Source organism: Ranitomeya variabilis, chromosome 6 (genome assembly GCF_051348905.1).
Source record: "Ranitomeya variabilis isolate aRanVar5 chromosome 6, aRanVar5.hap1, whole genome shotgun sequence".
NCBI lineage: Eukaryota > Metazoa > Chordata > Amphibia > Anura > Dendrobatidae > Ranitomeya > Ranitomeya variabilis.
The window spans coordinates 384,678,477-384,698,049 of record NC_135237.1 but is presented as its reverse complement, the minus strand read 5'-3'; the positions used below and the strand labels follow the sequence as shown (position 1 = coordinate 384,698,049).

The 19,573-nt window shown below is 43.0% G+C and overlaps 1 protein-coding gene across 1 annotated transcript in view; it reads left to right on the top strand.

Moving 5' to 3' along the window:
- The first annotated feature begins 11,327 nt into the window (after positions 1–11,327).
- LOC143782555 (uncharacterized) overlaps positions 11,328–19,573 on the top strand; it is a 56,909-nt gene continuing 48,663 nt past the window's right edge. Inside the window, exons 1-2 of the mRNA XM_077270095.1 lie at positions 11,328–11,578; positions 19,127–19,271. Of these exons, the coding sequence (XP_077126210.1) occupies positions 11,473–11,578; positions 19,127–19,271 (251 nt within the window). The 5' untranslated portion in view covers positions 11,328–11,472. The remainder of the gene's footprint in view (positions 11,579–19,126; positions 19,272–19,573) is intronic.

Here is a 19,573-nt window from a genome sequence, read left to right as displayed (position 1 = left end):
TTTTTTAGCCTCCAGTTTTGTATTTTCCCAAGGGTAACAGGAGAAATTGGACCACAATAGTTGTTGACCAATTTGTCCTTAGTATGGTGATACCCCATATGTGGGGGGGAACCACTGTTTGGGCGCATGGGAGGGCTTGGAAGGGATGGAGCACCATTTGGAATGCAGACTTGGAATGATCTGCAGGCGTCACATTGCATTTGCAGAGCCCCTAATGTACCTAAACAGTAAAAAAAAACACAAGTGACACCATTTTGGAAAGTAGATCCCCTAAGGAACTCATCTAGATGTGTTGTGAGAGCTTTGAACCCTCAAGTGTTTCACTACAGTTTATAACGCAGAGCCGTGAAAATTAAAAAAAAAAATTTTCCCCCCAAAATTATTTTTGTAGCCCCCAGTTTTGTATTTTCCCAAGGGTAACAGGAGAAATTGGACCCCAAAAGTTGTCCAATTTGTCTTGAGTACGCTGATACAGCATATGTGGGGGAACCACCGTTTGGGCGCATGGGATGGCTCGGAAGGGAAGTAGCGCCATATGGAATGCAGACTTAGATGGAATGGTCTGCAGGCGTCACATTGCGTTTGCAGAGCTCCTAATGTACCTAAACAGTAGAAACCCCCCACAAGTGACACCATTTTGGAAAGTAGACCGCCTAAGGAACTCATCTAGATGTGTTGTGAGAGCTTTGAACCCCCAAGTGTTTCACTACAGTTTATAACGCAGAGCCGTGCAAATAAAAAAAAAAAAATTTTCCACAAAAATTATTTTTTAGCCCCCAGTTTTGTATTTTCCCAAGGGTATCAGGAGAAATTGGACCCCAAAAGTTGTTCTCCAATGTGTTCCGAGTACGCTGATACCCCAAATCTTGGGGTAAACCCCTGTTTGGGCGCACGGGAGAGCTCGGAAGGGAAGGAGCACTGTTTTACTTTTTCAATGCAGAATTGGCTGAAATTGAGATCGGACGCCATGTCGCGTTTGGAGAGCCCCTGATGTGCCTAAACAGTGGAAACCCCCCAATTATAACTGAAACCCTAATCCAAACACACCCCTAACCCTAATCCCAACGGTAACCCTAACCACACCTCTAACCCAGATACACCCCTAACCCTAATCCCAACCCTATTCCCAACCGTAAATGTAATCCAAACCCTAAACCTAACTTTAGCCCCAACCCTAACTGTAGCCTTAACCCTAGCCCCAACCCTAGCCCCAACCCTAGCCCTAGTCCTAGCCCTAACCCGAGCCCTAACCCTAGCCTTAACCCTAGCCCTAGCCCTAACCCTAACCCTAGCCCTAACCCTAACCCTAATGGGAAAATGGAAATAAATACATTTTTTAATTTTTTAATTTTTCCCTAATTAAGCGGGTGATGAAGGGGGGTTTGATTTACTTTTATAGCGGGTTTTTTAGCGGATTTTTATGATTGGCAGCCGTCACACACTGAAAGACGCTTTTTATTGCAAAAAATATTTTTTGCGTTACCACATTTTGAGAGCTATAATTTTTCCATATTTGAGTCCACAGAGTCATGTGAGGTCTTGTTTTTTGCGGGACGAGTTGACGTTTTTATTGGTAACATGTTCGGGCACGGGAGATTTTTTGATCGCTTTTCATTCCGATTTTTGTGAGGCAGAATGGCCAAAAAACAGCTATTCATGAATTTCTTTTGGGGGAGGCGTTTATACCGTTCTGCGTTTGGTAAAATTGATAAAGCAGTTTTATTCTTCAGGTCAGTACGATTACAGCGATACCTCATTTATAACTTTTTTTATGTTTTGGCGCTTTTATACGATAAAAACTATATTATAGAAAAAATAATTATTTTGGCATCGCTTTATTCTGAGGACTATAACGTTTTTATTTTTTTGCTGATGATGCTGTATAGCAGCTCGTTTTTTGCGGGATAAGGCTACTTTCACACTAGCGTTAACTGCATTACGTCGCAAATGCGTCGGTTTGCCGAAAAAACGCATCCTGCAAAAGTGCTTGCAGGATGCGTTTTTTCTGCATTGACTAACATTAGCGACGCATTTGCGACGCAATGACACACGTCGCAACCGTCCTGCGACGGTTGCGCCGTGCTGTGGCGGACCGTCGGGAGCAAAAAACGTTACATGTAACGTTTTTTGCTCCCGACGGTCCGCTTTTTCCGCATGCGTGGCCGGAACTCCGCCGGAACTCCGCCCCCACCTCCCCGCACTTCCCCGCACCTCACAATGGGGCAGCGGATGCGCTGGAAAAATGCATCCGCTGCCCCCGTTGTGCGGCGGGGACAACGCTAGCGTCGGGGACCTCGGCCCGACGCACGGCGACGGGCCGAGCCCGACGCTAGTGTGAAAGTAGCCTAAGATGACGTTTTCAGCGGTACCATGGTTATTTATATCCGTCTTTTTTGATCGTGTGTTATTCCACTTTTTGTTTGGCAGTATGAGAATAAAGCATTGTTTTTTGCCTCGTTTTTTTTTTTTTTTTTACGGTGTTCACTGAATGGGTTAGCTAGTGATATAGTTTTATAGGTCGGGTCGATACGGACGCGGCGATACTAAATATGTGTACTTTTATTGTTTGATTTTTTTTTTATTTAGATAAAGAAATGTATTTATGGGAATAATATTTTTTTTTTTCTTTATTTAGGAATTTTTTTTTCTTTTTTTTTACACATGTGGAATTTTTTTTTTACTTTTTTTACTTTGTCCCAGGGGGGGACATCACAGATCGCTGATCTGACAGTTTGCACAGCACTCCATTGCTGCAGGGCAGTGCAGGCTTACCAGAGCCTGGTCTGCACCCGGAAGTAATCCCTGCAAGACCCGGATGCAGCACTGCGGCCATTTTGGATCCGGGGCCTGCAGGGATAGGAGGTAAGAGACCCTCGCAGCAACGCGATCACATCGCGTTGCTCCGCGGGTCTCAGGGACGCCCGCAGGGAGCCCCCTCCCTGCGCGATGCTTCCCTGTACCGCCGGCACACCGCGATCATGTTTGATCGCGGTGTGCCGGGGGTTAATGTGTCGGGGGCGGTCCGTGACCGCTCCTGGCACATAATGGCGGATGTCAGCTGCGATAGGCAGCTGACACCCGGCTGCGATCGGCCGCGCTCCCCCCGTGAGCGCGGCCGATCGTACTGGACGTACTATTTCGTCCTTGGGAATTAGGGCCCACCCCACATGGATGGAATAGTACGTCCAATGGCTGAAAGGGGTTAATATTTTACATTGTTTTAATTGTTAAAAAAAGTTTGATTACACATTCCCTCTAAGTGAGTTTGCCGAGACGATACAGCTCTCATTATGAGCATTGTCATCTCGGTCCCTGACTGTGCGACAGCCAAACTTATACTGATTATTGTGCTCTTCAACATCACATTTTTATATTTATTATTGCTATATTTTGAGATATATATATATATATATATATATATATATATATATATATAGTGTGTGTGTATATGTGTATATATATATATATATATATATATATATATATATATATATATATATATATATATATATATACACTGCTCAGAAATATAAATGGAACACTAAAATCCTACTTCCTAGATATCACTGGATGAAATATTCCAGTTTTAAATCTTTATTCATTACATAGTGGAATGTGTTGAGAACAATAAAACCTAAAAATGATCAACGTACATGACAACTAATATTCAACAGAGGTCTGGAGTTGGAATGATGCTCAAAATCAAAGTGGAAAATGAAGTTACAGGCTGATCCAACCTGTATGATCTCCGTACAACGCCAGGGCATACTCCTGATGAGGCGGCGGATGGTCTCCTGAAGGATCTCCTCCCAGACCTGGACTAAAGCATCCGCCAACTCCTGGACAGTCTGTGGTGCAACTTGACATTGGTGGATGGTGCGAGACATGATGTCCCAGATGTGTTCAATCGTATTCAGGTCTGGGGAATGGGAGGGCCAGTCCATAGCTTCAATGCCTTCATCTTGCAGGAACTGCTGACACACTCCAGCCATATGAGGTCTGGCATTAGGAGGAACCCAGGGCCAACTGCACCAGCATATGGTCTCACAAGGGGTCTGAGGATCTCATATCGGTACCTAATGGCAGTCAGGCTACCTCTGGAGAGCACATGGAGGGCTGTATGGCCCTCCAAAGAAATGCCACCCCACACCATTACTGACCCACTGCCAAACCGGTCATGCTGAAGGATGTTGCAGGCAGCAGATCACTCTCCATGGCATCTCCAGACTTTGTCACGTCTGTCACATGTGCTCAGTGTGAACCTGCTTTCATCTGTGAAGAGCACAGGGCACCAGTGGTGACTTTGCCAATCCTGGTGTTCTGTGTGCAAATGCACACCTGCATGGTGTTGGGCTGTGAGCACAACCCCCATCTGTGGATGTCGGGCTCTCACTCCATCCTCATGGAGTTGGTTTCTAACCGTTTGTGCAGACACATGCACATTTGTGGCCTGCTGGAGGTCATTTTGCAGGGTATATACTGTATCTCACTCGGCTGGACACAGAGGTATAAATGGAACACTGTCTCTTTAAGAACGTTCTTGGTTTATTGAGGCAGGATAAACCAGTCAGGGGGGAAAATAAACATGGCCCTATGGGCAAAATAACAAAACAAAGCACAGTCCTTCTAGCAGGGTTCAACCCGCTCAAGGGTACAATGTCCATGGTCCTTAACATGCCACACAGGCACAAACACTTTCCTGGAGTGCTTTTTCTCCAGGTACACTGCACCCTGTTGTCTTGGAAAGCCCGTCACTTAAATCCTAGACCATGTGACTCCTATCCATCATGAGACTGACCACATGATTGTGACATCACACAGGTCCTGTCAGTACACGGCAGTGCAAATGGAGATAAGGTGGACATCTTCCAACCAACTCTATAGATGTCCACAAAAAAAGCCCACTTATGAAACTTTAACTTAACCCTCATAACACGTAGTGTGCTGGAGGAAAATACTTTGGTTTCACATCACTGACGTCATTAAGCGCAGTGACACACATCTGCCCTCCATTAACTTACCAGTGCCTTTGTCACAATATGGATATAGCTATATTGTTGTGCCAAAAAGTGTTTGCCCCTTTCCTGATTTCTTATTCTTTTGCATGTTTGTCATACTTAAATGTTTCAGATAATCAAACAAATTTAAATAGGAGAAAAAGATAATGCACGTAAACACAAAATGCAGTTTTTAAATGAAGGTCTTTATTATTAAGGGAAAAAAATCCAAACCTTCAGGGCCCTGTGTGAAAAAGTGATTGCCCCCCTCCTTGAAACACATATTAACTGTGGTTTATCATATCATAGGGAAGCTGAGTTCCCTAGCAACATGCAGGTCTGGTTACTGCCATACCTAATCTCAATCAAGAAATAACTTAAATAGGACCTGCCTGACAAGTTAAGTAGACCAAAAGTTTCTCAAAAGCTAGACGTCATGCAGCGATCCAAAGAAATTCTGGAACAAATGATAAACAAAGTAATTAAGATCTATCTGTCTGTAAAAGGTTATAAAGCCATTTCTCAAACTTTGGGACTCCATTGAATCACAGTGAGAGCCATTACTCACAAATGGTGAAAACATGGAACAGTGGTGAACCTTTCCAGCAGTGGCCGGCCAACCAACATTACGCATCACCGACTCATCCAAGAGGTCACAAAGGACCCCACAACAACATCCAAAGAATAGCAGACCTCACTTGGCTCAATTGCCTCAGTATTCATGACTCCACATAAAAAAGAGACTGGCAAAAATGGCCTGCATGGCAGAGGTCCAAGATGACAACCACTGCTGAGCAATAAGAACATAAAGCCTAGTCTCAGTTTTGCCAGAAAACATCTTGATGACTCCCAAGACCTTTGGGAGAATACTTTGTGGACTGAAGAGAAAAAAGTTGAATTTTTTGGAAGGTGTATTTCCCATTACATCTGGAGTAGACATTATGCACCATTTCAGAAAAGGAACATCATATCAATAGTGTTGAGCGATACCGTCCGATACTTGAAAGTATCGGTATCGGAAAGTATCGGCCGATACTGGCAAAGTATCGGATCTAATCCGATACCGATACCCGATACCAATACAAGTCAATGGGACACCAAGTATCGGATGGTATCCTGTATGGTTCCCAGGGTCTGAAGGAGAGGAAACTCTCCTTCAGGCCCTGGGATCCATATCAATGTGTAAAAGAAAGAATTAAAATAAAAAATAGGGATATACTCACCCTCTGACGCGCCCTGGACTTTACCGCCGTAACCGGGAGCCGTTGTACCTAAGAATGAGCGCTTGAAGGGCCTTAGATGACGTCACGGCGCTCTGATTGGTCCGTAGCGGTCGCGTGACTGCTAAGGCGACCAATCACAAAGCAGTGACATCACCTAAGGTCTTTCAAGCGCTTGAAATACCTTAGAAGACGTCCGCAGCTTCTGATTGGTCGCGTAGCGGTCGCGTGACCGCTTCGCAACCAATCACAAAGCAGTGACGTCACCTAAGGTCTTTCAAGCGCTTGAAAGACTTTAGGTGACGTCACTGCTTTGTGATTGGTCACGTAGCGGTCACGCGACCGCTACGGACCAATCAGAGCGCCGTGACGTCATCTAAGGCCCTTCAAGCGCGCATTTTTAGGTACAACGGCTCCCGGTTACGGCGGTAAAGTCCAGGCTGCTTCGGAGAGGTGAGTATATCCCTATTTTTTATTTTAATTCTTTCTTTTACACATTGATATTAATCCCGATACCGATTCCCGATACCACAAAGGTATCGGATCTCGGTATCGGAATTCCGATACCCGCAAGTATCGGCCGATACCCGATACTAGCGGTATCGGAATGCTCAACACTACATATCAAGAGTAAAGTATGGTTGTCCTACTGTGATGGTCTGAGGCTGTTTTGGAAGACTTGCTGAGGTAAATGGAACCATGTATTCTGCTGTCTGCCAAAAAAGAAGGAGAATGTGTCCATCCATCTGTTCATGACATTAAGCTGAATCACACTTGAGTTATGCAGCAGGACAATGATTCAAAACCCACCAGCAAGTCCATCACTGAATGGCTTAAGAAAAAAAGGTGCACCACACTATTAGCACAAACAAGATAGATGCTAGAAGGTCGATTTCACACAGGATCCTATCTAGCTGAACTAGCTGACAATAAACTGCCTATCTAACTAGCTGACTACTTTCAGCAGCAGAAGCAGCATCTCTGCGCTGTTACACCGACAAAATGGCACCAAAACAACATGTCCGCTTTTTACATGTGACTTTGGCAGCCAATGACAGAAGCCCTTGTGTCTGAACATTATGGATGGTTTCTGAGTCCTGATTGGCTGCTGGATTCTCCACCCATTACGTTAAAAAATAAACTACAGTCTGCCGCTACTCACCTTTTCCCACCTCTGCTCACCCCCTTCTCTCATCAAACATGTCACCACTGTCATCATACAGCACCACTATCCTAGCCAAAGTCCTAATAGAAGCATTAGTGAAAAGGCGATCATTTACTGAACTGTGGCTGAATTTTGCCCAATTTGAGAGAAAATACTTGGGAATCCGAACACAAAACCAAATAAGCTAAGTTTGTTCCACATTTGAGATCGGCGAACGTTTTCTGAACAAGTTCGCTCATCTCTAGTCAGGACAAGCTTTTAGCCAAATGTTTTTACAATGTTTTATGATCTATGTAGTAACTTGTCTTTTATGGTAAAGTATGGTCGAGGACAACCATAATTAAAGTGTGGGGGAATGTAGGAATGTTGAAGGTGATGTTCTGCTTCTTGACACCCCAAATGGTTACATGTAGTTAAATATATTTTATATTCATGTATGTTATCTGAGAGTAAAACTCTCTGGGGCTGCTGTTTAGCCTACTATAACTGTAGCAGTTGGCCAAGATTAGGAAGGGGGAGCTGGGAGTGTCAAGTTCAGAATGTGTCAAGCTAGTTAGAGAAAAGGTGATGATGAATTGACAGCATCGGTGACATGAAATAGGCTGCTAGTGACAACATGAGCCTGTAACTCAGGGCATTGGATTTCCAAATAACCCTTCTGTGTGAGTTTCTGTCAGCCTGGGAACCTCGAGATGGACATCAGGGCCTTTGGGTACATTAAGTTTGCGGAGCTGCAGGGAAACATGGACTCAAGCTCTCAAAGGCAGGAGGTGATGGAATCCAGGTGCACTGCTTGTGGTGGAGAAGAATTCCTAGTGCTAAAGGAGTTAGCAAGAGGGATGCTCTACCCACAACAAGAACTGGGGCTGAAGTTAAGTCCAGTAACTGTGGGGAAAACTGTAACCCATTGGGCCTTATCCTATATGCCTGAGTGTAATGACTGCCAGCTGCCAAGTAAAAGTTTGACTGTTTTAACAAAGTCAATATCCTAGTATCCCCTGGATTGTCAGCTGCGAAGGTTCTTGAAGATGAAAGCCTGGAGCCAGTGGAGGTCCATGAGCCATAAGTGTGATGCATCCCACACACAGCAGCGCACTGAGAGTGGGACACATTTTGTCTGTAGGGTGCCAGAGTGAGCAGAAGCAGCAGCTCACCCATGACTACCTCCCTCAAGCACCTTACAAGTGTTTTAACAGAGATTTCACTCTCAGCATTGCATGAATTGTCAGGCTGCTGATGTCATATCTGCATTTCTTCTTAGCTTATGAAAGCCATTACATAACATTTCAAAATTCTTATGTACAATGCTGGAACTGTTATATGTAGCAAATTATCCTCATAGAAAATTTGCTGCATATATGGCCTATGTTGCATAGTAGAATTAATACTTCAGGTATCTCTTTTTTTTTTTTTTAAATCTTCAGACCATACAAAAATGATGTCGACCCTGAGTTAAAATACGCCCTCAACTCTAACTTGTTGCACTCACATCCACCTGCTTAATACCAGAAAACAATAAAAACATAAAAGAACATCTTTATCTAATTGTATACATGTGCAGCTCAGCAAAACGACAAATTTCACACTTCCTGACAACTTCATCTGTTTGCTTGTATCATTAATGCAGCCACCTTGCTGTTATATGTTTTGTTTGGATTCCACAGCTAGAAATATTTGGATGGCAGCTATTGTTCGGTAGACAGAAACATATGTTATATTCCGCTTCTCAGTATTAAAGGTTGGAGTTTCGGCAGTAACATTTTCCGTGTAAGACATTCCAGACAGCTTCGCTCAAGCTGCAAATTTACATAACTCAGCGTGCCTTAATGTAATATGGCTGCTAAATGGACCGTGTTATACAAGTAAAATAAACACGTATCAGGGGAAATCTTAAGAATCAATCAGCTTATTTCCAATTTTCATCATCTTTCATATCAAAGAGATTGAAAATTCTTCCAGACACACTAAAAAGGCTATATTAGGGAACAGCATTTTGAGCAATTCCCTAGTTTAAAGTAATTACCATATTTCATACTTTAAAGTGCCCTGGGGGGGATATTACAGTGGATTTATAACATTAGTGATGGCCTACGTGCCCATATAGACGACTTAGGAAGGTTGATCTTACTGACAGAATCCCTTTAAATCCAACAGAATTCAAGGGTGAGAACATACATCTGCTTCCGTCGCTCCCTTCCTTCCTTCAGTTTACACTTTGATGCAGTCATTTCCAACTGAATCAGCCTGTATAAGGAGCCATTACTTTCATGGCACTTGTAGGTCTTAGACAAGGAACCTCACCCACAACATGAAATAGTTAAAGAGAACCTGTCAGCACGATTTTGTAATGTAAAGTACAAACATGGCAGTAATTACTCTGTAATGCTGATTACATTGTTACCTGAAGGTGAAGAAATCCGTTGTTTGTTGTTGAATAAATTAGTATCTTGATAGCTGCAATCTGATGTCTCATTCCAGAGAAATCCACATTTTGATTAATATGTAAATATGCTGTTAAGATTTGGTGTTTGACACAGATTTCCCTTGAAATCTGCCTCTACAGCTTATATTAAATGAAATGGGGCATTACCAGTGAGAGGGAGACATGTAGACTGTCAGTCATTACATGTCTCACACTGGTAAGCATTTAAAATAAGCTCTGGAGGCAGATTCTCAGGGAGATCAGTGTCCGGCCCATAGATCTTAACAGCTCATATACAATTTAAGAAAAAATTGGATTACTCTGGAATAAAAGATTGGATTGCATATATAAAGCTAATATTTTATTCAGGTTTCTATGACCTGCATGCCCTAACCCTCCCTGTATATGCTCATTTAGCGCTTTCAAAGACAAGTCCAGGACTACCTTTACATGGCCCTTCTTCTTGACTGACAGTCTGTATGCTCTATGATATCAAGCAAAGGAGGAGGAAGTGTTGGACAGAAAATAGAGCTGGAGTGACAGATGCTTCAGAGCAGTGGAACGGACTGGCCATGTAAAGGAATTGCTTGACTTTTTTTTAAAGAGCTACAAATGCATATAAAGAATTGGGGTGGTGGAATCCCGTTTATTTGCTTTTCCACTCAAAGCGGTATTCCCATCTCCAAGATCCTATTGCAATATCTAGTAGGAATAATAATAATAATATTAGCAAACACCAACAATTAGACATGTAGCATGATTCTTCTGGCTCACAATGTCGCTTACCCCGTGTGCAGGGCACTGCAGTAGGTAATTTAGGTACCCATGGTTACGACGACTGACAACTAACTAACTGTCACTATATCAGTGGTCGTAACCATGGATACCTAAGCTAATGCAATGCCTTCACATAGCGAATCAGAATTTGGTGGTATTTGCTAATATTATTACAACTGCTACATATTAGGATGGGGTCTTCGAGATGGAAAATATATCCCTTTAAAGCCGTTGCCAGTAGCTGCTCAGCTAGCAGAACGAGCCAGATTACCCCTACATTACTGATAGGAGGATGTCCCAGTGCTGGGATTCATATTTAGTAAGTATTTGTGGTATATTATGTAAAAATGGCTAAAATAGATCAAACTATTTTGGCCCCTAAAATCATCTGAATTCCTTGATTTTGGCAGAATTGACCATCTAGCTGATTTATATTGTCACCTTAACTATTTTTCCTACTATAATGTGATTTCTGCCCTACCATTGAATGCAGTATATGGGGCATAGAATTATTTATTATTAGGCGCCATATTGTCTCCTATTTCTATCTGTTTTAACAATAACAAAATAAAAATATAAATTATTTTATAATAAATTCCCTTTAGTTACTATCTAATCAGGAAGCTTATGTTTACTGACAGGTTTTAGGCTTTTCTTTCCTACGCATATTTTTACTGCTACACAAGTGGAGCTCATTGCCTTCAATAAAGCTAATGATGTTTCATAAGGCTCGTTACTACTTAAGTACAAAGTCTCACAGATAAGCTCCATGTTTATACAACTTTCCTGTTCCAGTTCATGTATATAAGCCCAGCGCGGAGATTCCACCATCCAGCAGGCGATTTTTGGCCTACCTAAGCCCATGTCTTTGGCTCTAATTCACCTGGCACAATGAAGAAGACATATAACGTAGTGCTGATGTTCCTCATCTGCCTCTCGCTCATCTCTTACATCTGCACTGTGGTTTTCAATATCTTGTCAGCCATAGCTCAAAAAGGTAAGTAACACATACACCTCCCTGATAACTGGAATCAGATAGTTACATTTACGTTAGTGGAGTCGCACTGGTTACACAAGCTTTACTGAATTGTTTGGAATAATACAAGAAGTAATAATGGAAAGCCGGAAATGAAGTACGAAACCATAAGGTCATGTGATTACATTGTTTCCGGGATTAGAACGAGATGCAAATTTACAGTTTAGTTTGTCCTTTATAACACTTTGGCTCTTTGTATAGAACAAATTGTACAGCGCTATAGAGTTAAAGAACAAATTCAACACATTCAGTTCTGCTACATCTGTAACAGACGCTGAATGGAATGCTCTGGTTCTTTGCTGACCTCTTCTAGTCATAGCCTGGCATGTCATACAGGAAGCAGCATGTCATAACGAATGTTGTTATTAAATAATATGAATATATAAGGAATATGCAGCAGTAACATAATAGGAAAGTGACTATTTTATGCATTTTTAACCTTTGGCACGTAAATATGCAACATGTAACATCCACCCCGTAGCCACTACTACTTTTATAGTCTTTTATGAAACAATGGGTTGTTCTAAAGAGCTAACTGAATTGGAGAGTAATCTATAATTGGATAACGCCAATGTAACCAGTCAGGTCATGAAATGTCTTCACTTTTAAATATTTCACAATCAGCTGTGAGTGATATTATTGAAAAGTGAAAGTTTATTAGAATCACAGAAACTTGGCTACGAAGTGGCAGACAATGCAAAGTTACACAGCCGGGTCACCAAGTGCTAAGCTGTATAATGCATGTCGCCAATTCTCAACTGACTCAATTGCTGCAGATCCCCTGTCATTAACATTATCACAAAACTGTGTGCTGGGAGTTTTATGGCCAGGATCACACATACGCGAGATACGGCCGAGTCTCGCAGGTGAAAACCCAGCTCTGGTGCCGGCACTCCGGAGAGGAACGTGCAGCTCCATGTATTGCCTTGCGGCTGCACGCTCCGCTCCGGAGTGCCGGCGTCAGAGCTGGGTTTTCACCTGCGAGACTCGCACGTATCTCGCGTATGTGTGATCCCGGCCTAAGGGTTTCTATGCCCGAGAAGCTGCATGCAAGCCTTACATCACCAAGCACAATTCTAAACTTCAGATAAAGTGGTATGATGCAGAACACCTCTGGACTATGAAGGAGAGATAATGCATTGGAGTTTTTTTTTTTTTCAAGCGTTGGTCTAGGTCCTCTATTTCCAGTGTAAGGAAATGTTAATGATTCAGGATACCAGGACATTTTATACAGTGGTCAGCTTCCAGCTATGTGAGAACAGTTTGGGGAAAGTCCGTCTCTGTTCCAGCATGACTGTGGCCCTGTCAGGACTCTGAACATTTTTATTACCTTTTGTGCATTACTGCCCCTTTCCAAGATGGCGTCTTTGGTCTCATGTGCACTGTGTCTTCCTGCTATAAAACTCCACCCCAGGCTTCAGTCTGTGCTAGAGTATTCTGCCTTGCATCCAGCTCCTGACTCTGGTGACTCCCTGGCTATATACCTTCTCCTGTGAACCTGTGTGGTTATCCTGCTACTCTGCTCTGAGTTCCTGCTGCATACACCAGTTTCCAGTAATCCTCCTTCATCTGCTGCTCGTGTTTACTTCCATCTGCATTTGCTGGACATGTAAGCTGTTGCTGCTCTGCTTAAACCTAAGATTAGCACCCAGGCCTTCCTGGTTGAGATAAGACATTGCTTGAACTGCCTTATAAGCATATCTATCTGTGTTTGGACTAAAACAAGGACTTATTCGTGTCAAGTATCCTCAAGTATAACTGTGCTTCATAAACTTTCTGCGTGATTGCATTTTCCTCTAAAGTTCTCTATAGACTGCTGAGCTGCATTTAATATTTACACTAAGTGCTGTGGACTTGAGTTTCTCTCTGCACCTGTTTGAATCACCGTGTGATAATATAGACTTTACCACTTATAAAACTGTGTCCTGTAGTTGTCTTGTTCCATTCAAAGAGTCTCCTGAGTTATCCCCTATAATTATTACAGGATACTCTAGCCAGAAAAGAGGAGACTGCTGGAACAATGACTGCAGAAAGCAGATTAGAGCAGGTGTTTTCCATAATTAGTTCACTGCAGAAAGATGTGGAAGGTCGGCAAAAGAAGTTTGGAAGCATTGAACACAATCAACAAGTGTTTGGACAAATTTTGCAGGACTTAAGCACCCGCATGACAGCCCAGGAAAACAAACTTGCTGGCATAGAGTTCCAGTATGGGCGGGCTTTTCAGGACATAAGCACGCAAATAGCTGCACAAGTGACTTTACCCTTTGGGCAACCCCCACCAGCTAGCCCACCTAAGTTGCCCCCATTCAGATTTAATGGTGATCGCGACAAATTTCGTGGCTTTGTGAATCAATGTATGCTATATTTTGATGTGCATGCTGACCATTTTCCTACTGATAGATCCAAAGTATTGTGTGTAATAATGCTGCTGACTACACGAGTGCTCGCCTGGGCGAATCCGATGATTGAGTCTCGTGACCCACGGTTAAATAACTTGGATGATTTCTTGGCCGCTATGGCATTAATGTTTGATGATCCTAATCGCCGTACAACCGCTGAATCTGCTTTATTGTCTTTACGCCAGGCTAAATGTTCTGTTATTGAGTATGCCTCTGAATTCAGGAGATTAGCGGTAGATACCAATTGGGACAGTTATGCACAACTGCCTATTTTTAAAAGGGGTATGTCTAGTATTGTAAAAAATGAACTACCTCGCTCTGAGTCACCACAAGAGCTAGAGACACTTATACAGCATTGTGTGCGCATAGACATTCGCCTTACTGAGCGTAGGCAGGAGAAGTTTGCTGCATATAACCCTATTTCGAACTTTTCCCTTTCTTCCAAAGAGCCTGCAGGTAAAACCTCTCGGGAGGTGGATGAGGTGCCCATGCAAATTGATTCCGTTCAGAGGCGCGAGATTAATGAGCACCGGGAGCATCGCCTTCGTGAAAGTCTATGTCTACTGCCACTTTTTGTCTGACCAACTTTTTAATCAGCTGTCCCAAGTATCCCAAGTGGCCTAACAAGGTGCTAGCTTCGGTAGGAGAATATGACAACTGTGATGATGAATCTGACATCTCTGAATGTAGCCTGCCTTTAATCGCTGTATTCTATTCACTTTCTATGACTTCACCCCTCCAAGGAGCTGAATGTGAAGAACTCTCACTGTTCTCTCCCTATTAAGATCCTGCGTTCAGGACAGTGAATTTCCAGTGCAGCTATGAGTGACTCTGGTGCAGGTGGCAATTTCATGGATATTGCATTTGCCAAGGAACATGGTATTGAAATTCAGCAAAGAGCCTCTCCAATTACCATGGAAACAGTGGATGGGTCACCTTTAATCTCTGGGCCTGTGGATCAGGAGACCGTACCCCTTGAAATTTTGTTGGAGCCTAATCAACAGGAGCAACTTTCTTTCTTGCTAATTTCTTCTCATTTTCCTGTGATTTTAGGCATTCCTTGGTTGCATTCTCAGAACCCAATTATCAACTGGAAGACCAAGGAGATTATCTTTCCAACAAGGTGCAACTCAGCGTTAACAGAAGCTGTCCCTGAGACCACAGCTACGGAACCACATGTACAGGTATTTACTTTACCTTCAGCATATAAAGAGTTCTCTGATATCTGTGACAAGAAGAATGCAGATCAGCTTCCTCCACACAGGCATTATGACTGTCCCATTGAGCTGCTTCCTGGGGCAGCTATTCCTTTTGGTAACATATACCCTTTGGCGGCACCTGAGCTTCGAGCCTTAAAGGAGTATATTGATGAAAATCTGGTCAAAGGCTTCATACGTCCTTCTCCCTCACCAGCAGGGGCACCTATATTTTTTGTAAAAAAGAAGGATGGGACCCTGAGACCCTGTGTTGACTATCGGGAACTCATTAAGGTAACCATACGAAACCGTTACCCTTTGCCTCTGATTTCCGAATTACTGGAAAGAGTCCGAGTCCGCCATGCTAAGGTGTTCTCTAAACTGGATTTTTGTGGGGCTTATAATTTGGTGCATATTGTCCAGGGGATGAGTGGAAGACAGCATTCAGATGCCGGTATGGACACTTTGAATATCTTGTGATGCTCTTCAGGCTTTGTAACGCCCCTGCAACGTTTCAACACCTTGCTAATGACATTTTCAGAGATTTATTGGACCAGTTTGTGGTGATCTATTTGGATGATATACTAATCTTTTCTGACTCTCTACAGGAACATGAAGAACATGTCAAAACTGTTTTAAGATGTCTGAAAGAGAACCATCTGTATATTAAGCCAGAGAAATGCGAGTTCCATCATTCTGAGATACAGTTCTTAGGTTATATCATCTCTCCCCAGGGGCTGAACATGGAATCTGGTAAGATTCAGGCTATCCTTGACTGGCTGGTACCCAAGAACGTTAAGGAGGTCCAACGTTTTATTGGTTTTGCAAATTTCTACAGACGCTTCATTCAAAATTTTTCTGATATTGTCCGTCCCATTACTTCCTTGACAAAGAAGGAAAAGCCCTTTAAGTGGTCATCACAGGCTCAAGAAGCTTTTGATCGGCTTAAGATCTGTTTCACCTCAGCACTGCTGTTGATACACCCAGATCCAACACTTTCTTTTATTGTGGAGGTGGACGCTTCTGATAATGCTTTGGGGGCTTTTCTCTCCCAAAGAACTGGAGAAATGGTCTGCTACATCCTTGTGCTTTCTTTTCCCGTAGACTAACCTCAGCAGAGAAGAATTACGATGTGGGAGACAAGGAATTGCTGGCTATTATTGCGGCTTTCAAAGAATGGAGGCATCATCTGCAAGGAGCTGCACAATAGATCATAGTGCTAACTGACCATCGCAATTTAGAGTTTCTTAGATCCGCTAGATGTCTTTCTCCTTGTCAGGAACTTATTTTTAAATCAATTTAACTTTGTTATCTCGTACCGTCCAGGCTCTCGTAATGTGAAGGCTGATGCTTTATCCCGAATCCATGCTGCGGATTCTGCACCTGGAGCCCCGTCCAAGACCATTCTATCTGATGCCAATTTCATCAGAGTTATCCACGATCAGGACTTTTGGAAGGAGTGCAGGGAGGCTTATGACAGTGATGTATTTCTGGCCAACCCACCTGTGGATATTAATCTTGTCTTTAAGGGTGGCATGTGGTTCAGAGATCGATGTATCTACGTCCTTGAGGTCATCCGTCTGCAGGTCCTCAAGTTGGTACATGACTCCAAGTTGGCTGGTCACGGGGGTACAGAAGACACAAGAGTTCCTGAGCCGATTCTTCTGGTGGCCAACTTGCCTGAAGGATACCAAGGACTGTGTTCTCTCTTGCGAGGTATGTGCTCGTTACAAGACTCCTCATGTGTCACCTACGGGTCTCTACAACCGTTACCTGTTCCTTCCCGCCCTTGGGGGTCTATATCAATGGACTTTATTGTGGAGCTGTCTACATCGGGGGGCATGAATACAATCATGGTGGTAGTTGATCGCCTGACTAAAGCTGCTCATTTTGTTCCGTGCACCAGCCTCCCCTCAGCTAAAGATACAGTGAACTTGGTTATACAGAATGTCTTTCGGTTGCATGGGGTCCCGGAGGAGATCATCTCTGACCGTGGAGTACAGTTCATTTCAAGATTCTGGAAGGGGTTTTGCTCTGCACTCAATATTAATGTCTGTCTCTCTTCCGCTTACCATCCCCAGACAAATGGTCAGACTGAGCGGACCAACCAGACGCTGGAACAATATCTAAGATGCTATGTCAGCCATCTCCAGGATGATTGGTTGGAGTTGCTGCCGTTAGCCGTATTTTCATATAACAATTCTCAGAGCGCCTCCACTAAATTTACACCTTTCTTTGCCAATCTGGGTTGTATCTTACCTAGGTCTCCAATTAATTCTCAGATTCCAGCAGTGGAGGAAAGGCTGACTGCGATGAGGCAAAATCTGGAGGTTCTGAAGGAATCCCTGACCACAGCTCAAGAATGTTGTAAGAGATCGGCTGATAGATTCCGTAAACCTGCACCCATGTTCAAGGTAGGAGATTCCGTGTGGTTAGCACCTAAGAATCTGAAGTTAAACGTTCCTTCACAAAAACTTGGACAGAAATTCATTGGCCTTTTCAAGATCAACGGTATTGTGAGCTCTGTGGCCTGCCGGCTGAAGCTGCCTAGGACTATGAAGGTACACCCAGTTTTTCATGTATCTTTACTAAAGCCTGTAACTCCTAATACCTTCCAGGGACATGTTGTGCCACCTCCGCAGCCTGTGGTGATTGGTGGGCAAGAACAATTTGTGGTGGAGGAAATTATTGATTCCAGGATTCGCAGGAATCGGCTCCAATATCTGATAAGATGGCAGGGATATCCCCCTGAGGAAGACTCTTGGGAACCTGTGGAAAACATCAATGCCCAACAGAAGATTTCTCGTTTTCATCAGAGATTCCCTGAGAAACCAGGTCCAGGATCGTCCTGAGGCCGCTTCTAAGGAGGGAGTAATGTCAGGACTCTGAACATTTTTATTACCTTTTGTGCATTACTGCCCTTTTCCAAGATGGTGTCTTTGGTTTCATGTGCACTGTGTTTTCCTGCTATAAAACTCCACCCCAGCCTTCAGTCTGTGCTAGAGTATTCTGCCTTGCATCCAGCTCCTGACTCTGGTGACTCCCTGGCTATATACCTGCTCCTGTGAACCTGCGTGGTTATCCTGCGACTCTGCTCTGAGTTCCTGCTGCATACACCAGTTTCCAATAATCCTCCTTCATCTGCTGCTCGTGTTTACTTCCATCTGCATTTGCTGGACATGTAAGCTGTTGCTGCTCTTCTTAAACCTGAGATTAGCACCCAGGCCTTCCTGGTTGAGATAAGACATTGCTTGAACTGCCTTATAAGCATATCTATCTGTGTTTGGACTAAAACAAGGACTTATTCGTGTCAAGTATCCTCAAGAACAACTGTGCTTCATAAACTTTCTGCGTGATTGCATTTTCCTCTGAAGTTCCCTATAGACTGCTAAGCTGCATTTAATATTTACACCAAGTGCTGTGGACTTGAGTTTCTCTCTGCAGCTGTTTGAATCACCGTGTAATAATATAGACTTTACCACTTATAAAACTGTGTCCTGTAGTTGTCTTGTTCCATGCAAAGAGTCTCCTGAGTTATCCCCTATAATTATTACAGGCCCACTGCACAAAGCAAGATCCATAAAGTTATTGTAAAGTAAGTATAGTGTAGAAAAAGTTGACTGGCTGCACAGAGATTTGACTAGAACCCCATCGAACATATTTGGACCATGTAGACTGAAGCTTGCAAGCCAGACCCACTCATCTAATATCAATGTCTGACTTCATAAATGCTCTTCTGGATTACTGGGCAAAAATTCCTACAGACACGCTCCAAAATCTTGTAGAAAACCTTCCAAGAGGACAGAATACATTGTACATGTTTTTGCTTGACTATTGATTTATTTATTTTTATTTATTTAGTTTTTTAAGCAGTTTTGTCTTCATAATAAATTCTAATTATTTTATATAATTAGACCTATTCCTCACAACTGCCGGCAATATTTCTGCCAATTACCCACTTGATGCCACACCTGCAGGCTGGACGTTCTCCATATGGTCGATTATATATATTTGGAATGGACTCTGGATCATCTATGTGGTTTCGACTTTATTCAGAAGGTAATTGCAGAATGCACTAAGTTTTTTTTTTCCGCTTCATTATATATTTTTTGTGTTGTTTTTCAAAAGTGTGAACACTGTGTACACAAAGAAGAATTATTGTGGGTCACATTTCCAGACATACAGTAATGGAACATGCAGTGTTAACATCATGGCTTTCCAGGGAAACATAGTAGAAAAGTAATGTGTACATAGAATATATTCTGGAAACAGTTTTAGGTTACACAGTTATAAGGCTATGTGCACATGCTGCAGATTTTGCTGCGGATCCGCAGCGGATTGGCCGCTGCATATTCGCAGCA